This window comes from Adelges cooleyi, unplaced genomic scaffold (genome assembly GCF_023614345.1).
Source record: "Adelges cooleyi isolate 19-005CV unplaced genomic scaffold, UGA_ACOO_1.1 ACOO_flye_CR_arks_rails_tigmint_CR_PRNA_21, whole genome shotgun sequence".
Lineage (NCBI taxonomy): Eukaryota > Metazoa > Arthropoda > Insecta > Hemiptera > Adelgidae > Adelges > Adelges cooleyi.
Genome location: NW_026095871.1, coordinates 13,911,221 through 13,932,547, shown reverse-complemented (window position 1 = coordinate 13,932,547; position 21,327 = coordinate 13,911,221). Strand labels below are relative to the sequence as shown.

General features: G+C 29.7%; 3 protein-coding genes across 5 annotated transcripts; 2 read left to right on the top strand and 1 right to left on the bottom strand.

Annotated features, from left to right (window-relative positions):
* The first annotated feature begins 1,363 nt into the window (after positions 1-1,363).
* Positions 1,364-4,103, top strand: LOC126834203 (uncharacterized). 2 transcript variants are annotated; one of them, XM_050565964.1, is made up of 3 exons: positions 1,364-1,451; positions 1,795-2,057; positions 2,134-4,102. In XM_050565964.1, the coding sequence occupies exons 2-3, from the start codon at positions 1,871-1,873 to the stop codon at positions 3,945-3,947; spliced, it is 2,001 nt and encodes a 666-aa protein (XP_050421921.1). In that variant the 5' UTR covers positions 1,364-1,451; positions 1,795-1,870; the 3' UTR covers positions 3,948-4,102. The 2 variants fall into 2 exon arrangements, with proteins under 2 accessions (XP_050421921.1, XP_050421922.1); XM_050565965.1 differs by lacking the exon at positions 1,364-1,451 and adding an exon at positions 1,567-1,598 and having other exon boundaries at positions 2,134-4,103.
* Positions 4,104-6,089: 1,986 nt separating this feature from the next.
* Positions 6,090-15,435, bottom strand: LOC126834222 (serine-enriched protein-like). Of its 2 annotated transcripts, none has more exons than XM_050565994.1 (8): positions 15,137-15,435; positions 13,207-13,409; positions 12,795-13,008; positions 11,787-12,039; positions 11,003-11,163; positions 8,481-8,612; positions 7,954-8,163; positions 6,090-7,464 (listed from the first exon to the last, which is right to left on the bottom strand). In XM_050565994.1, exons 2-8 carry the CDS (start codon positions 13,395-13,397, stop codon positions 7,063-7,065), a joined length of 1,563 nt encoding a protein of 520 aa, XP_050421951.1. In that variant the 5' UTR covers positions 13,398-13,409; positions 15,137-15,435; the 3' UTR covers positions 6,090-7,062. The 2 variants fall into 2 exon arrangements, with proteins under 2 accessions (XP_050421951.1, XP_050421952.1); XM_050565995.1 differs by having other exon boundaries at positions 11,787-12,036.
* A 2,200-nt stretch (positions 15,436-17,635) lies between these two features.
* On the top strand, positions 17,636-20,774 carry LOC126834435 (corepressor interacting with RBPJ 1). Its single transcript, XM_050566346.1, has 7 exons — positions 17,636-17,908; positions 18,495-18,589; positions 18,877-19,026; positions 19,422-19,522; positions 19,920-20,092; positions 20,177-20,256; positions 20,340-20,774. The coding sequence occupies exons 1-7, from the start codon at positions 17,837-17,839 to the stop codon at positions 20,464-20,466; spliced, it is 798 nt and encodes a 265-aa protein (XP_050422303.1). The 5' UTR covers positions 17,636-17,836; the 3' UTR covers positions 20,467-20,774.
* Positions 20,775-21,327: the final 553 nt, after the last annotated feature.

The window sequence follows — 21,327 nt, the reverse complement described above, 5'->3', positions numbered from 1 at the left end:
TAGCACGGATAATTTCGTGATAGGAAATATTAATACACTGATGTGTAGCTTTTATGACGTCATGAAGTCACGTTTTCAATAAACAGTAAACACTAGCTCACTCTATTGGTCCAAACTTCTTCACATGTCACATTACTCATTGTTATAACACGAAAACAATAAAATTAATAAAATATAATTTCAGGTTCCTAGAAAATCAAGGTTAAATTTGGTTTTTTTTTTCATTTTAATCTACTTATACACTTTAAGGCCTTTGATATTTGCGCACTTTATTTGTAATTTATTCCGTTCACTTTGTTTTGCGCAGATTGTCGTTGGTAGTCTTAAAATATTATATATTCTTTAATAAGCGTTTCTCGCATTCAGTTTTTAATCTAGATGGTACACGAGGGTCAACTATAAAAAAAATTACCTTTTTTCCTCTACATCTAACCATGAGAACAATAAACACTCCAGTCTCCAATGACTAATGAGTAATGACAGCATATATTAATAATTATAATTTGTAGACCACAGTCATTTCAGTTTTTCCTTTGTTACGATAAATTCAAACACCTACATTGTCTATACTACTTTATTTTTTAACAAAGTAGATTTTTTTAGCTTCATTGTTTGTATTTACATTATACAAACATTTTTTTACTTTTTCCTATTAAAGTTATTTTGTCGATCAATAAATGTATTTAATTGATTTGGTAAAAAATCAAGAAAGACACGTCGTGACAATACTTTAAATGTGTCTTGGCTTCTCGACTAAAATGCGTTTGAAAAATAATGAATTATACACATACAGTGTACATTATGCAGTGAACCTATTGGCTATTACACTGTAAATACTTACTAAATATTATTTTTTTTATTTATGTGGCATCTTAGGTGCAAACATATTCTGTAAATTTTAAATTCTTTATTTTTATAATAATTTATAAAGTTTTATGATTGTTAGTTGGTGTTTTAAACTTAAAGATAATTTTAAAAAATATTTAGATGGATATTAACTATTTACACTTTTATGTTTTCAACATAATAAGAGTACTTAACTACATAAACTAAAAGTTTCAACCCTTAAATCTCCAATTACAGCCTGCATTGATAGTTAAATTCGCTGTCTCGTTACCTTCGCTAATTCCAAAATATTGATAATATCCATAGACTTTTTAAAGTTGTAATAACTAATATAAATATTCTAAAAACCTTGGGAGCTATATAATATTAATATATCACTCTATTTAATATAGTATATTATCTAGACGAAATTCATTAATTGTGGAACTATGCGCATGTCGTAGTAGAGACCATACGCCCTACAAAATATAACGTTCCATTTTTATCAAAATATTATTATTGTTCGTTCTGATAGATACTGATAATAAAATGTTTTGGTTTTTATTATACCTATTGCTGTGATTATGTGAAATTAACAATAACAGTCAACTGTCGAAACTCGAAAGGTATTTCAAAATAATTAATTTAAATAGATGTATTTTAAATAATACTTACAAGTTACATATGGCATAAATTACAAGCACGAAACGAAATCCAATAATCTTGATTCACGCCATCAAAATGTCTAACATAGATTATGAAAACATTCAAAGGTATTTTCTTTACTGTATACAAATAACTTATTTAGGGTCTTATAACGTTTTTTTATTCTAAAATGCATAATAAAGACATTCATATATTAGCCTTGTTTGTGTTATGTTATGTTTCCCATGAATGAAAATGTATTTAGAACAATTCTTTTTAAATATCTGAGTATTTTCTAATTTTTTTTATAAAATTGTATTTTAGGTATCATTTAGTTGAGTGTGCCTTATGTGGATTTTTATTTCGAAATAAAAATAGTTTAAAGAATCATCTAGACTCAATGCATAATGGAAACAAAAAAACATCTGGTTTTATATCAAAAAGACCTAGAAAAAGCACTGATTTACGCTGCCTTGAAAAAAATTGTAAATTTAAATTTTACAATAAACAGCTCCTCATTAGCCATTTAAAATTTGACCATCAGATTGACTTTGATATTCGTTATTTGAACTTCCCTTCAGTAAATGGTAAATAATTAGTTTTGTATTTTCTTTTTAGGCTAATAATCATTGAGTATAAACTATCAATGTTATGCTTTTTCAGAATTCTTAACATGGAAAGAAGACTTTGAGCTTGAAAATAAGTGTCGATATGTACGTGTTACTGGTTGTAAAAAGTTTCCCGATGGAAAAAAAATGGCCTACTATTATTGTAATCGTTCCACTTACTTTACAAGCAAATCAAAAGGTGTAAGGAAGCGTAGCACTCCTTCTAAAGTGAAGGGTCTTTGCACTGCATCAATGAAAGAAATTCAAAACAAAGATGGAACTATTGAAGTATTATTGTGTGCTACTCATTATGGACATAATATATCAACGGACCACATGAGAATGACAAAACGTGAACGGGAAGAAATCACTGAACTTATTCAGAGAGGTGATCATCCAGATTTTGTTATTAATGCTGCACGTGCCAAAGCCTCAGATTCGATTGGTCGTATACATATGCTAAATAGAAAAGATATAAGAAATATAGAGCGCAAATTAGGTATTAAGTATCCAGAGTTCATAAAACAAAGGACAATTAATGATCTCGGTACTGATAGATGGATTCAAAAACTACAACGTACTCCTGATAATCCAATCATATTTTATAAGCCAAGTAAAGTTGAACATGATGGCTTTGATTCTAGAGACTTAATTTTGATTTTTATGAGTCGAAATCAAAGCTGTTGGGTAAATAAATTTGGATCCGATGGCATATTTATGATCACTGAAATGAGGATGATACAAGCTAGACTGTACTTAACAGTGCTGTGTGTTAGCGATGAATTTAACGTAATGGTACCTGTATGTTTTATGATAAGCAATGATAGTAAAGTATTTCAAACATTTTTTTTAAATACAATATTTAATAAAGTTGGTACCATTTATGCAAAAGCCCTAATTACAGACGATAATTATGATTTGTATGAAAGTTGGTGTTCTATCATGTCTCCGGTTGTACATGTAATTAACCAAAGATATATTGATAACCAAATTATTGACAAACTTCAAACTGAAGTAGAAAATCAAAATTTACAGCATGAAATATATGACAAAATTTGTTCATTTTTCAATGCTCCAGAGAAGAGTATGAAAGAAGAAATTGTTGCCTACAATGAAAATTATCTCAATAAAAATAACATAACTAAACAATTTGGAAATTATTTTGATCAAATGTTTACCAGCAGAGCTTACATGTGGGCATTCTGTTATTTAAAAGAATCACTAAATCTAAATCAAATGATTGATATTGATACAATATACAATAAAATGTTGTTGCTGTGTGAAAATAAAAAACGCTTTACTCCAAATTTATCAAAAGACATGCACATATTTTTCACAGCACTTTTAGATATTCAAAAAATTAGAAAAGACAAAATTGAAAAAACCAACATAACAATTATGAATAATCATAAAAATGCATTGTGCTATAACTCTACTCATATCTTTCCAGTTAATTGTGATACATGGAGGATAAGATTGGAAGATGGGACCAATAATAATTTTGTTACAGTTGTTCGAAAATTTTGCAAAATAATCGACTGCACAGTCAAATGCCAAGGATGTTACAACATTTGTGCCCATATGTTTGAGTGTTCCTGCAACAATGGCAAGCTTAATATATGTGAACACGTTCATATGTTGGGCATATTTAATAAACGAACTCAAAACGAGGTCAGTGAAGATGTAAAGAAAGAAGAACTTGAGATAAGCGATTTAAAAACAAATATAATGTTAAAACTAAAAAGTGTTACTAATGATATACATTTTGTCAACGATGAAGATACGCTTAGAAAAATAAATGTTGCTTTAGGTAGAGTACAAAATAGTATTAATAAAGTTAAAAGTACAAATGACTGGGATGATGACTAGTTAATATAATTATATTAATATGTGCTTTTTAAATCATACGTGATCATTTATGTTATTTATAAAAACTTAACTAAATTTAATGTAATGTTCTTAATAGGTTTATGTATTTATATTTTTTCTATCAGTTTAAAAATAAGTTATTTTTATTTTTCTATATATGTTAAGGTATAATTATTTGTGTTTTTTACAACATTTGTACTGCAATTCTAGTCTGTTTATTTATTTTATTAATATAAGTTGAATAATTATTTTCATTTGTATTTCTTAGCTAAACATGTAATAACTCATTGATCTTTTTTAGTATAATGTTTTTATATCTACTGACGTCTGACCGAACTTAAGTAATCTGTTGATTTACCCATTTGGGATTATTGCTACCTAATCAATAATCTAATACAAATATAACAATTAAATTTGGTTTCCTAAATCGATTAAATATTACTACAATGTATAATAAATATATAAACAAATACTATAATATTATTCACATAATTCGCACACCTAAAAAATATGGCGCTGTAAGTACTTTTTGTAAAAATGACTAATCCCATTATCCTAACGACCAAAGCCGTTTAAAACAAGTGGACATCAAGATTCAATTGGAGTGTGCCTGCGACCTGCGTTCGTTGTACAAAAGTGTTTTAAAATGAACAGTTAAAGTTTATTTAACTAGTTACAGTAATTAAACATGAAAATAATTTTTTTGGAATTCCTGAAAAAAAATGTATTTTTTGAGTTGCTACAGTTTTGATCTAGGTGTGCAATACTGTATATTATATGCAATGAGGTCAAGTCGAATTTGTACCCTTCTTTTTATTAAATTCAATTTTCAAACAATACACGGAATATGATATTACATAATGTTATGAATATATATCTCCTTAAAATTAAGATTACATCATTTATTTTCTTAAAACTCGTGTACATATATACTGGTAAATATGCATACAAGACTATGTCAGCATAGCCTATAAAGAGTAAAGACAAAGTATAACCAAGTCACTAAACTAAATGATGAGCTACAGCCCTAGCTAATTTTAATTTTTAAAATGAGCCACAGGGACTTCGTGCCCTTTTGTTACTAAGTGCCTATTATTATGTAAAATATATAAATCACATTTCTTGAGGTTTGAGGTATCAATGTTTCGTTTTTAAGCCTTTTCTATCACTTATTTAATCTAAGAATAAAAGCCAAGAGGATCAAGATAATAAACTGCATATTTCAATGATAGTTAGTTAAGTTTTTTGCAAGTATCCTTGTACATTGTTATCAGTAATATCCTTTAAATAATTTTGGGAGCTTAGGCCTTAGCCTCTCAAAGTCCTATCTAGTTACGCTTATGGTCTGTCAGATTGCGCATACCATTATGTTGGATCATCGTGGTGTACATAATAATATAATATAATTACACGGTCATTTAATTGATTGATACCAATCACAAGCATTATACCAAAGCTTAATATTAAATATTAATACAAATTACAATATTATATAATTGTTATTTATACATAACGTAATATGTGTACATTATTTGATAGTATACCTCAAAACGACTTTAAAATTACAAATAACAGCTGGTTGAAGCCAATATTGTATCTATCCAGGGGGTTTTTATACCTAAGAAGAGGCTTCTTTCCTATTACCTTCCCAGTGATGGATTTTGACACTTTGGGCCAGGGGGTCAGTGTCGTCGAACTTATAACTTTGGTAGTTCTAAACCTATTGAGCAAGAACTAGAGCTGAGACCTCGAATCGAATTTTTCCATTATTCGAATTATTCGAATAAACGAATAATACTATTCGTATGAAAATAATTCGAATATTCGAATTTTCGCATGAAAAAACTAAAAAGAACTTATTTATATTTATTTTGTCAAATTTATGTTTTTTTGTAATTATATATCTATATATAAATTGTTAAAACCTTATTTGTTGTAATAAGTAATAATATTTATTTTTTCAAAAGAATAATTCGTTATAATTATATTTATTTTGTTAATAAATTATTAAAAAGAGATCAAGGACACCTTAGTTGTCTCTTAATTATTTTTTTTTAATCTTATTAATCCTGCAAAGAAAATGATAAAATATTCGAATATTCGAACAAAAAATTCGAATATTCGTTATTCGAATAACGAATATTCGTGCGAATAAAGTATTCGAAAATTCTAATTTTTTTTTATTCGAATAGTCCCACCACTTGCAAGAACCCATCAACCTTATATACATTATCCCACTTATTAACATTTTTATATAATAATTAATATAATATGTGTCTTCACTGACAAGTGACACCTAGCTTAAAATGTCGGTGGTTTATTTAAACTACCTGAAGTATGTTTTCGAGACAGCTTGATACTCATAAAAAGTTGAGATCCAGGGCTTAAACCAAAGAATAATAGAAATAGACCTCGTACAAAATATAATATCATTAATCAAAAAGAACCTACTCGCACCTAGCAACCTTCATTATATCTGGCACTGCATTTGTATAAATTTATCAATTCATAAATGTTAAATAGTATTTGATTTGTATTTTAGATTATTATTTTATATTTAAAAATATATTTTCTCGACATTTATTTTAGCACCACTTCCTCTTCAACAACATATATTTTACAATGTCTATTACCTACACTACACTTTTGATTTGATACTATCATGAGTTTTATCGTTATTTTCTTTAATTTTTCCTCTTTAATAAAGTAATGGAACACATCACTTGGGAGCTGAGGTGCAAACATAATTTTGAGGTATAAGAAACCTATCTTTAATGTCAGACACATTTTTGTAAACAGCGTAGCTACTAGTCGTTCTGAGACATACTAATTAGTAATTTACTGTACATAAATACTGACCATAGTGATAAATGGGTTGGTAAATAGTAAATTAGATTACACCCTATGAGGGTGTAGGAGTAATAATAAGACATAAGTCATCACCGAGCATGTGTAAAATAAATTTACGTTATCGCACCCCACGCCGAGCTCGTAATTACGCCACTGATTGTACCAATTACGTTGTTTGTTTGTTACTATGAATATTGCCGTATGATATTTAAAATGTATTATAGTGTAATGCAATAACATTCATTGTGAGAAGAGCGTATTACGCTTAGGACGAAGTTAAATCATCCGCCGAATCGTCGTCACTAGTGCAGCAGCTACAAGCAGTCGTCGAGTCAGACGACCGGTGATAATGATGTCTGTGGCGTGGTCGATGCTGGTGATGTTGATGCGATGCCCGCCGGCGACGTCGAGGGGGCGGTGGGCGCTGAGGTTTAGCTACTGCGTCTGCACTTCCGCCACTGCCCCCACTGCTAGCCGTCAGTGTTGCGAGGGCTCCCGATGTCGACGGTCCGGAAGCGACGTTAACGCGGTGGCAGCCGTCGACGTCATCGTCGTCGCCCGCACAAGCTCCGCCACTTTGCACGGACATAGAACGTGTCCGCCGCCGACCACACCGCAACTGATCGGCGGTGGTCACCGAATTTAATTGTACGCTGTTCGGATCAGCCTGTTCAATAATAAACAGACGACAGAAATAATAATACATTTGTCTGTGTATTTTAATGTAAAGTTTACATGGCCTATATGTGGCTTAGTGAGGTTAATATTGATTTTTGGCCGTAAAGGATAACAGATAAATGTTATTATTATAAATCGGTTAAAGTTTAATGATGTTTCTATTAAATAACTACAATAAATACAATACACTTTAGCTTGTATACTGTATTTCCGTTTTCGACATCTGTGTGGATTACCAGGGATATTATAATAATATGCTAGCAATGTAATTAGGTACACTATGATTTATAGGCGGATTAGATGGATTAGGATGATATATAGTTATTAGTTACATAGAAGAATAGTGGCATACTCAAATGCCCCCCCCCCCCATTACAATTTCTAAGAATCTGTGCTGTGTTTCTTAGGGTCTGTGCTAGGTTCTTTGTGATTTCGGGCGTTTGCAGATAAATAAATAACAAGATTGAGCAATGTATACCTGATAAGCTAGAGCAGACAAGAGATCTCGATCTGGTACCACACCCAACGGCATTATCTCGTCTAGGATTACGCGGGCTGCGATCTTATGATACTGAATGATGGGCGCAAAGTGTTCTCGAAATAATGCTCGCCAATCCGCTTCTTCCGAATCCGCCTTGTTGTTATCAGCAGCATCGGCGGCACATTTTTTCGACCACATCAAAGCCGCCTAAATGGGCGTACACGCACACACATCCAAAAATCCAAGTTAGACATGGTTAGTGACAACATTTTATTCGGAAACTCCGACAATGGCATATTTTTTTGGTGTAGTAAGCAGTGTCGTCAATGTTCGAAAACGTCCCGAAAAAATATTGGCAAAACACGCATACCTAGCATTTAGGGGAGTTACTGTTGCTGAATTAACGTCCAGAGAGGGGAGGTTAATGATAGTAAAATTCAAGTAAATTCCTTGTGATGAAACATTGGATACCCCGGCTCCTCCTTCCCGTAAAATTAATAATTGACCAGGTATGCTTTACTCACCTGGAATTTTGTCAATTCGTCGGCACGCAATTCGTCCCTCGACAGTATCAAACGGACCACGTGCTGTGGCAGCAGAGTAAACGATCCGAGACTGAGTACGCGTCCACCGTGTTCGTCAACGAACTCGAGCACCTTTACAGGATTTCCATTTAAACGATTTTATCCAAAATGTTTTTTGTTTCAAATAGTTATGAACTATAGTTGCGCAGTAGATGATTTTTTAAAAAAAATATTTACACGTAAAATATTCGAAGTATATATCATATAATTCAACTTTTAATATGTGTAATACGACTTGTATACTTGTATCACTTATATGCTACACAAATAACAACAGCAAAAAAAAAAACACCAACACAACTTTTTATACAATTGAGTTTATTTACATTAAAAAAATAATACAAAATACTTTAATTTTGTACGTTAATACATGATCATGAATACATAATACATTGCGTATGTATATGAAAATGCGTTAGCCAATACTTTATTCAAACTCACTATAGGCAATACAATTTAGAGCATAATATATATATAAATTATAGCCTATAGGTATAAGTCACTAATTACTACGCGTTACAATATATACACATAAAACAAAAATTATACACACGTATTTGTCCCAAACCAAAATAAATAATAATATATTATGATTTATGATCTATAATAGGTATAATCTATGGTAGGTATAATAAGTTTGGTCATCAACTATCAACGAATTTTAGAATAAAACAAATTCTAATAGTGATTTCTGAAATAAATTATAATTGATAATTGTAGAAATAAATAATAATAAATACCAAATAGCAAAAATATAGATAAACGTAAAATTGATTGCACGGCCATTAAGCAGCATACGCAGAAATATGAGTTAACGGAATATAAGAGAACGTAGCCCCCTAAAAAAATCTTAACTGTATGTAGGTAATTGCTAATTTGTATTTTAGTAATACATTTTGTATGTTTAGCAGTTCAGTTTTAAATGGTAAAAATTAAAATAAATAAATAATATTAATTTTATTATTAAAGCGTAACTGTAATAAATAATATAAAAAATATTATGCTTTTATTTTTAAAATATAATAAAAACTGTATTTTCGATTTTTGAATAATATGGCTTTAGACTCGACATTTTTACAATTAAAAATTTACATTGCATTTTAAGAATACTAATTTATTTTCCTACTCAAAATTCGATTTGTAGCCAACAAGCTAATCTAAACTAGTCTTACATGACATTTTAGTATGAGTTTATATTTTAGAAACTAGAACACATTTTCTACGCAGCATCTAATATATCTAAATACATCAACACTCTACTCGGAGATTTCAGATATTTCGTAAACGTGGTTTACGTTTATATGTACTGAGAAACAACTACAATACATTTCAGTATCTAAAATCCTAATGAATATAAAACGTACTCTGTTAATACAAAATAAAAAGCTAATTAAATTTAAAATACTAATGATTATAGTTATGATAATGGGAAATCGTATATGTGTATTGAACAATACAATTTTTACGAAAGTCATGGGAACACTAAACGACTGTTTGGTAAAAAGCCGAAATTTGTTTTATTTTAAAATTAGTCTTAAGTCTCAAATACTAATGAAATTAAAATATTCTCAAAACCAATTAATCTAACTGAAGAAAACGCTGTACTAATCATTACATATTTGGTTGTCTAAAATTGAATAAACCAGTGTTTAGCTTCGATGCGTGTTGTAAAAATTACAAGTCATTCATTCTTTGTTCATTAGCTTTGGTTAATTACTTCAATTTTTTATTTTACTAATTCAAATTAATAACAAATAGTAAAACATTTATATTGCTATCTAAGTTTTTCAAAATTTATTTTTATTTTCTTTCTATAAATTACGGTTTATGTTAAAAATTCGACGTCTTCTTTTAAAATTGAGTTCTATCTCATGCTGATCTTTATAACCTCCCACCTCCCTTTTAAAAGCATTGCAAATACTTTAATACGGTGACACTGTTATTTAATATAAACATTAAATATATATTTAAGACATCGCATTATCAATATTTTTTTCAAAATATAGACTTAAGATAGGCTATTTGATTTAGTCCTGCTTTCCCATATTTACGAACAAGATGTAACGCCGCGTTAGGTTGTGTTCAATTTTTATTTTTAATTCGATTCGCTTTTTTGCCTGGAGTGGCGTTATTTTATGCTTTGTGTTTTTTTTATATTCACAATAATTTTGTCTTCGAATCGTACAACGACATACTCGTATAGGTACATCACAAACAATTCACGATAATAACTAATAAGTAAGTGTTCACACGCAACATACACATTCCCAAAATATGTTAGGTTAGCTAACGTCAAAATGAAAAATCCAACAAAACCAACACCGGACACTCAAAATATCATACGAGCGTTTACAGTTAACAAATAATAAAAACAAGTAATTGACTACTAGTTTACAAAGAAAGACAGGCATCACGCACAAGGTTAGGGTACTGGATATTATTAGATAGATACAGCGGCGTACTTTTTGCACCAGAGATTTAGTGCATTTGTAATGAATGTATCGTTCGGCGGACGCCAACAGTGCACAGGCAGTGTCTACTGTGATACCTCCAGCGTCTGCGAATCCGGTGCAAGCAGCTCGAAGCTCGTCCAACCCGTAATAATCTGCTGCATTCAGCACACCTGAAGTAATAACGCGTTCAACATGAATACTATTTGCAAGCGGCAATCGTAATGTTCATCCGTAAAATAATTTAAAAACCAAAACCCAAAACTAATGATTGGATGGGAATAATTAAAAGTATTACCGTTGTCGGAGAATAAAATTTGACCTGAGATCGAATATACATTGATCTACGAAACGGCCTCACGATAAGGTGTACGGAAAAAATCGTATTATTATCGACATTGGATTTCCAATGTCAATATTTATCGCAAATTTTGTTTAATAATAATTAATAGCATCCGTCAACTACCCGTCGTCGGGTAAAGAGTTAGGGTTAAAAGTATGTTGTATATATATATAATTTTACCCATATACAGGCTAGATACGATACAATATATTTGTATTAGTGTATCATTCTTCAATGTAATGTAATAATATGTTCACTCCATTAGGAGAGAATGTCAAACAGTCATATGTGTACAATACAATGGCTGAATGACATAATCGCATAATCGCATATTCGCATATTACATTGTTTACGTCAACCTGTCAGTATAACAATATCATCTGTCTACACTTTGCATGCTTAAAATGATTATATTAATGGGCAATGGCACGTGTACATTCGATATCGACTTACCTAACAGTGTACGAGGTTGTAATGTCACACAACCGGTATGCACGTATTCAACTAACTGACGGAAGACATCAGCGTCAAATTCGTCGATCACGATAACCGTTGACGACGTTAATGTACTTTTAGTGGGCGAAGTTGTTCCCGCAATACTTCCTCTCTTGTATTTCGACCACGTTGACGAAGTGTTAGTTCCGGAAGAAGTCATTTTGCTGTTGTTTTTCACGCTACTCCGGCTAGGAGGCGATTTTTGTAACTGCTACAAATATATCCATCGTTGTTTAGGGAAAGAGAGAAATTAAATTACACACACGCTGATATAAAATTAAATATCTGAGTGAATACTAATTTCGAGGCAGAACCTCGATGCGATGGTAAAAAATGTATCTCGAAATAAACGTCCACGTTCCACGTATTGCGGTTAGTATAGCTATATTGCAATTATAATAATTGTATTATTATTATTCCTCAAAATACTAATATTGTTTTGAGCGATAAAATTATATTTAAAGTAGAAAGCTACCGAAAATTTAGTATTTTTAGTTTATAATACTTTTAAAAATACCACTGTGAAATTTCAAATTTTCAAGGTACACATGAGTAACCGAGTATGACTAAATTACGTTCATAGCATAAAAAAACGTTCAAATCATTAATAGTGATAATGAAATTAATTTTTTTTTCCTAATCTAAAAAATTAAAATAAACTTATTTCACTGTTACTATTGATGAAATATACTGTGAGAATTTAATATTTTCGAACAAATACCAATAAACATAAGGAAAAAAAGTTTAATCAATGCAAAATATTATGTCAAAATATTATGTGTAGTTCAGTTTTTCAAAAACCATTAAAAACTTATAAAGTGCCCTTTCAATCTTCATAATATATTGAAAGTGAAGAGGGAAAGTATAATGCGAGAGATATGATTTCCCTTCATCAGCTTTAGCCTTTATACTAAAGTACCTATAGGGAAGAGGGGCAATTTTAATAATGAAACAATTTACACGTACCCGGGATTGGTGCTGTTGATGATGTTGAAATATTAATAATGGTTCCGAACTCCGTTTAAGTAACATCCTTAATCGATTCTGTTGTTGCGGATTTTGGCTTCCGCTAGCTACACCAGAAAGCTGTTTAATCAAGCCTCCACTTCGTTTCGGTGTGCCTCCGCCAGTCGATGATTGATGTTGAAAACTCGTGTCGTATAACATTTGATGGAAAACTCTAGAGGAATAATAACAAAATTGTTTGAATCTTTTTAAATTATTGATTTAATTAAATAAGACAAATCAGAAACATGGGTATTTATGTTCAAATTTACAAACCAATTCACATAATTGAACAGTTCACATATTTCTGTAACTCGGCATTACAGTACACTAATTCTATTTTTTAAATAGTAAACCAATTAAGAACAATAACCTGCTTCTAGCTGCAAGTATTGCTTTTACAGCGCATACAGGTTCGCGTGTTTCTCCAACCAAAAAGGTGACATCACAGACTTCTGGGATGGCGGCTAAAAATTTCAAATCATCCGCTAAGCCACCTTTGTATTCAAACAGGGTTTCGTCCACTGCTGTAGAAGTTGTTATGGCCAAATGTGGTTGATCCATTTTGTGTTCAACCTGGAATTGGAAATTAAAAAATAGCAAATCAATGAAATCTCGTGGTTTTTTAAGCCCAACTCAGTTACGTTTTATTGTGCATGAATAAACACAATATACATGTATATTTTTACTAACTTCCCCCTTAAGTCTCTATAATTTATTTGATTATCTCCTTTATAAATAATATATAACTGGTTTCTTTATTTTCAATTTTCGTGTTGTTAATATAATATTATGTATTACCAATTCTATGCTTAGTTCGGTATTTAAAATTCGGATTTTGAATTTTTTGGCTAATTGTGATAAGATTTAACAATTCCTTCTAGAACAGACCCTATAATATACTACTAACGCTAATAGTATAAGAAACGATTTCTCCATTATTTCGATTTCAGTTATATATTAAGGCCAAGAAGAAGCAGAAAATGATGAAATAAAATGAATAAATGCTGTACTTACTACTAATTAAAAATGTATTGGTAAATTTTGTTTCTTATTTATTATTAGTCTTAGCATTGATTATAATAGTTATAATATTTTTATAAAGATAAGCATATAATTTAATAGTTATAATATTTGACAAATGTTGTTATTTGAAACGCTCTAAATAGTAAATTATTTCTCTCATGGAAAAACCGTTTATGGTTTTTTATCATTCAGCTATATATTTTAAATTAGAACAATCTTAAAACTTTATACATACTTTACCAGATGGCAATTGGAATAAACATAAAAACAAACAAAAAGAACAGAAATTACTTTTTCGTGAAACGACTAATCTTTATGGATTAAGTTTGAAACTTTCAGTTAGCAAATCGTTAAATAATAAGCTACCTTTAACTCGAAATCTTTCTCAACCTTATATTAAGACTGTATTTTATAGTTACTCGACGGATTAACGTTTTTCCCCGGAATTATATCAGATATTATATAAGATTAACTTAAGCTTAACTGAACATAATGATTCCAAGTATATACGACGCTATCTGCTATGTGCAAAAGACTTCAATACAGATTACAAAGCGAAGTGTTTCTTATAAAAGGTTATAAAATCTGAATACGATTTAACCATCACGAGTATTTAGTAGTTCATTAAGCGCATATTGAGTGTGCATACGTATTATACAACTTAACAGAATAATGTGAAAAGCGCTCAACTATAATATACACTTTTAAACTCAGTATTCTAGAATATTCATACCAACTCTTTTACATTTTTGTAACTTAAAACTTTATGTACAGCGGTTAATCAAAGTTTTAGTTTACATCGAATTTTTCCATGAAATAATTATTTTAGTTAAACAAATTTTTTTTTGAAATTTTTAGTATATTAAATAATTGAAAATTAGTGGTTGGTGTTGAAGTTAAAAATAATATTATTATCTATAAAATAGCATACCCCTATGTATGACAACCGGGGCTGGTGCTTTGTTTACCGAGGATGTACACAAATTTTGAATAAATAAGCCGAGATCCTTTTTATTTTATTTACAGTAAAGACATTTTTCTCTTATTCAAAAATTTCAAATTCTGTCTATTCCGTAAAACGACCAAATATTATCTAGTTTCGAAAGTACCAACCATTTATAAAATTATTTTACGGTATTTTTGATTAATGTTATTTTATTAACTTGTAACCGTTGTGTGTTAATTGTTAAACCTAATAGATAAAGCTAAATAGTAATAATTAATAAAACCCACGAGAAGAATGCATTTTAATTGCTATCGTTATCTAATCAACTCACCAGCTGCTGCTGCTGCACAAAGTCGCTATTTGGCGGGAGCCTCGTTGAATAATAATGCGAATGTTGTTAGTCGCCGAGCGGAAGATTCTTGAAAACTACCGTCTGTCTTTTATACTTGGTAACTTTGAATGTAAAATAATTATGGTTTCTGCGGCATGATACTATATGTCGTCGAACACGGTTGACGCATTTGTCGCTTAGGACTCGTGACAACATAATACAGACGTGACAGTAAGATAGTCATCGTTTCAACTGCGAATAACACTAGAGATTACTATAAGAAATCGTTAAAGCTACAAGTGTAGTCAGCGGAAAATGAGCGCTGCCAAAGCTTATAGTAGCCCGCGCAAGTTCGCTGCACAACCAATCGATATACGCTAATACCTCCCACAAGCTCCCGCGACCGAATCTTCTTTGACCCGATTCATATAGGAAATGACGTAGGCAGAATAAGAAAAAAGAAAAACATGGAGTTATATACTATTCAATTCATAAGCTGTCAGTCTTTATTTGACCCTTGCAATAGTTAGAAAAAATATGTACTCTCTACTGTATTTACGGGCGCCTACACTCATTTTATACCCATAACATAACTAACCGTCAGCAATTAAATAAACACAATTTTTAAGACTAGCATTTATTAAGGCGCTTTGTAATAGGCAATTTTTCGATAAAACTAAAATTTATAAGCATAGATATAGACGCGGAAACTATTTTTGATCTATTTTGATCTCCAAAACAGAGGCATCTATTTTGATATTTAATTTTTTTTCGATTATTACACCGCATACAGGCCCTATTTTGGTACACCATATATTTCTAGTTTCGAAAAGAACAGCTTAGATAGGACTTTAAAACACTCATTTGAGTTTAAAAAATAACATTTGCATTCTTCATGACATTTACGATCGAGGCACAATATGAAATTATTTTTAGTTAATTAATAATAGTTAGATAAGTGAAAAATGATAATTTTTTTTAAAGTTTTTTAATGATTTTACAATAATATTAAAAACGAAAACTAAAAATATACTTCGATCAATTCATCAAGTATTGAAAAATCAGAAATCTATGTTTTCAAGACTATTGTAGGATTATTAAGGGGGGTGTCCGGTAAAGTAAATTTGTAACCTGTTTTTTGTAAAACAAAAAAGTACTTAATATTGTATTCATTTTATTTTTGAACTATGACGAAAACATTTGTTTTGAGTGTCCAGTTCTATAAAAAAAGTTTTATCAATTTATAATTATATATTTGAACTATGATTTGTAACGTTTGCGGCTGGTATTTTTTTTATTATCCTGAATCCAGATTTATATAAATTAAATATCTGAATAATTTACAGGTTAAGGAGATTTCATGCAGTCTATTTTTAAGGCGTTCTGTATACATAATATTTAAGAAAATAAATGGTTTAATAAATTACGACCATGTCAAATTATTTACCGGTTAATTTATACAAGCTTCAAAGTATTATTTTTAGTTTAAATAATTTTTCCTATGAATAACCTGTAACAGCCATTTTGGTTTTTTTTTTAACCCAAAAAGCTAGACAACATTTTGACTACATAGGATGGTCTGATTTCCGATATCGGGGCCCAATGTGAGTATTAATACTGGGCCATCACCAGGGTGTGTTAGTATGTAAGGAGAAAATATGTATATTAACCCAAAATGCAGAGATGGTGTGTGGAACACCCTCCCAAACAAATCTGTATAAATTGTTAGATACAATAAATGTTGTGGGCGGCCTCGAAGTAATGTCTCACCAGGCTTGTTCCGGGGCCACTTGCAATTCATCAATAAATAAAAAAAGGATGGTCCGATATTAATTCTGTAAAGAGATTCGAGTTCTTTGGCTACTCTACTATGTTCTGTGGGAAGCCGTTTTAGTAATATTTTCAATTTTTCCAATATTAAAACCCAATGTTTCACATAAGAAAAATAAAAAATCTGTTTCCTACATAATCTAGTAAAGTTGCCAAAGAACTCGTATATCTTTTCAGAATTGAAATCGGACCATCCTAAGTAATCGAAATTTTGTCTGGTTTTTAGGTCTAAAACGTCAAAAAGCAGACTGTATGCAACCCTCAAAAACTAAAAAAATACATAATACTTATTATATACGCTATAGTGTGTTTGCTTTAAGTTTTTATTTTAACTAAAATACGACCTATTTTAAAATCTGTAGGTAAATACTAAATTATTTTCCCGGTAACTACATAATTTAAAAAATGACCAATTACGTATATATGTCGTACCTAATAATTGATAATAGCTATTTGCTATAATGAGAATTGATTATTGAATAAGTGAATATTGACTAATTAATAATAATATAAATAATATTGAATACAATATTACAATACACAACGCATCAATCGCATTCTCAAAGAATGTCCATGACAGTTGGAACCATAGTGTAACACAGTAAATATAAAAATAATTGGTCAGACCGTGACCGTGGACGTTCCTCTTATCTATAAATCGTTTATCAGTTTATGGTGTAGTTATAGTAAATAAAACGAGAAAATTAAATATTTTGATTCTTGTACGCAGTACGAAAAATTATTACCTATTGATTTATTATTATTACAAAACAACTAATCAATTTTTAATACTTTACCAAACATCTAAAATTATTATTTAATTTAGTATACATTTAGTATCTGTGAAGCGCGGAAAACGTACGATTCAAGATGGGCAAAGGTTTCAATAACTACATGTGTAAAAAGTTTTTTCACCCAGCTTCGAGGGACAATTTAAAACGAGTATATATTATTTATCTGTTTTTTCTATAAGTTACGATTTACGAATTACTGTAATTATTAATTAAAACACATCACACTTATTCATAAAATAAAGCCTATAAAAAAATGCAAGTTAATGTTTCCATTCCAACAAACTTCTTGTTTCTGGAAAACAGTTATCACTTATCATTATTTAACACATTTAAGCCTTAAGAGCACACCATCTGTATTTTGGCCGTAAAACTTTATCGTGCGAGGGCAGGTTTTTCAGATTGTATTCGTGTTAGAATTACAAAATGTTTATAGTACACAAAGTAGAACTTCTTCTGTCGCAGCGTTTTTATTTTTTTGTTTACTTAAACATAATCCAAATCATTCATTTGTACAAATTCATTCCCCCTTTTTTAAATTTTTTTTATTAAAAATGAATGAGTATTGTTAACATTGAAATAAAAATACTAGGTACAACACGAAACATTTTCTTCCACCCTATATAAGCTTTAAACTAAGATTTTCATAAAAATGTCTTATTCTTAGTGATGTGGTGTCTTCTTAACATAAGTATCATCTTATTTAGAATATTATATTAATAAATTAAATGGTTTAGGTATGGATGGCTGAACAAAAATCAGTAAAAGATAAGAAACGTCAAGAAGAATTACGACTTCAATATGAAAAAGAGCAAGATTTATACAATAACAAGTAATTTGTTAATTTTAAGCTTTATCATAACTTTTGTCATAGTTATTTGCATATCTAAGATTACCGGGTTATTAAAGTTGTTACAGTATACCTAAATACTGTTTAAAAATATAATAAATAAATACTAATTTCCATAAATGAATAACAAAAACTTTTATTATTAAATAATATATTGTAACCCAATAATATAATTTATTCTTATTACAAATTTGAAAACCTTGTTTTTATTGTTGACTAGTTAAAACAATTATTTAATGTGTTGTATTTATTTATTTTAATGTTTTTAGAGCACTGCTATCAAAAGAAAGCAAGGATAAATTGAGTGTCAATTTTATGTATGAGCCACCACCAGGTGCAAAAAAAGAACGAGAACGTGAAGATAATGAACCAGAGTACAAATTTGAGTGGCAGAGAAAATTTAATGCTCCTAGAGAAGAGTAAGAAAGTGTTACTTTATTATATATACAAATATATTATATATTTATCGTCAGCCTATTTGGCAATAGGCTCCAAAATACCAAATTTCATACTATAAAGAAAAAACTTTCAATTTATTCTATTTATTTCAATTACAATTGCTTACTTTTTATCACACATTTTATAGAAAAAAATACTGAAATATAATCATTATTATACCAGTCGATGCACAGTGTTTTTTTTCTTTAAAATAGTATAATATACCGAAATTTTTTTGTAGACAGATCATTTGCTAAATAGGCTGACAATATTAGTACTTAAATTATCACACAATTCTTTTTCTGAGTAAAATTAGAACATTAAAAAAGTTGAATAAAAGGGTTTAAACAAAATTTAATGTAAAATTAATTTTCAGCTATTGTAAGGGTGATCAAGAAATTCGAGATCAACCTTTCGGCATTCAAGTGAGAAATGTACGTTGCATAAAATGCCATAAGTGGGGACACATAAACACAGGTATATGGAACTAATTTTATTTGTTGAGCAATTAGTTATATTTTTTTTATTAGTTGATATATTTTATTGTTTTTACTAATTGTTCTTACTGTGTGTTTATTACAAAATTATAATCAAATTAAAATGGAGTTATTTCCCTTTGTGCAGTTAGCAATTCATTTAGTTTCTGCACAAAACTTATTTTGTCTTATAATTTATTGTTTATTTTATCAACATTAATTGTTACCATTTTTAATTGATTCTCTGATGAACTTTTGTTTTAGTAAAACAAATATTTTTTTAAACAAAATATATTTATTTTTTATTTTTAGTGCATTCACTGCTGAATATCTTTAGTTTTTGATGATTTTTCTTAACTTATTTATTGCTAGTTTGATACATATTTTTATGATTTTAGACAAGGAGTGTCCCCTATTCAATCAAGCAAGTATATCAGAAGCCGTAACAAGTGTAGCAGCAAATGGCTCTAATGCCAATATTACAACACAAGAATTGATAAAACAAATGCGAGAAGATGGTTTAGCATTGAAGAAAAGTGCCGCTTCAACTCAACAACAAATATCATGTTCGGTAAGTATTTACTTATTAATAAAAATACAAATTGATTTATATCATATAGTTTTTGGGCTTAAATTATTTTTAATTTTGTTGCAGAATAATGGAGAAGATAGCGACACAGAACTGTTCTTGTATGTTAAATCACTTACGAGAAAGAAAAAAATGAAATTACTCAAGTATATCATTGATTATAAATCTAAAAGAGTTTTATTTAAGTAAATGTATATTTTTATTTAATTACCATTTATTTTCCTACTAGACGATTGGACAGAATGGATAAAATAATGATGAAAGAACAAAAAATGATAATGAAGAAAGAAAGTAAATTGAAACCAAAGAAGAAAAAAAGAAGCAGTAGTAGTAGTGGTAGTAGTAGTTCAAACTAGTTAACTATGTATAATTTGACACTTCTTATTTTTATAACACATATTGTAATTTAACTTTAATAACCAAGTAAAATTGTCATAATGAATTTTAAATAAAACGATATCAATATGTTATTACAAAACAGATTATTTGTAAGAATAAGCTAAAAGTTAATATAAAAATGTCAGCTTTACTTACTTTTAAATGTATATGACAATAATAATAAATTAAAAAATAATCAGCGCAGTATAAATTGCTATGATACTACACTATGCTGCTGGGGGCTAGGCAGCTAATTTATGGGTGTGAATAATATATAATCAAAAGTTACATTCCTAAATATGTTCAAAAAGTTTTGTGTTAGAATAAACATTCAATAATTATGTGTTCGAAAATAATATGATATAATACAAGTCATTTATAATAGAATATAACTAAATTTTTAAATTGTGAGCAACTATATTCTATCTTGTCCATAGCTTATTCTTGAGTGGGAGCGGGCTGGTTTATAAATCAGAAGTCGTTTGGGCAGATTAATGGCCGTACTTTCATAGGGCATCTCAAAACAGGCTATTTTGAGTGTTTCATGCCGGTGTCTGTGATTTTTCTGACTGAAGTCTGCTGTAACTATCTCAAAAATAGTTTCTGACTGCTCAGCTACCTCGTTTTTCCATACCATGATGACGAGTGTTATCACAAGACTGTTGTTATAGTTGCCATCTCCTACTGCTGGGATAGTGATTGACAGAAAGGCTAATAATGATGGGATTTGTTTTGTTAATAATTGAAGTCAGACAATAGTCATTTATGTACGGTGTCGATAGTAATTAGTGCTTCATATTGAAACTTCTTGTAAGGAATGAAAAAACATGTTAAGTGTT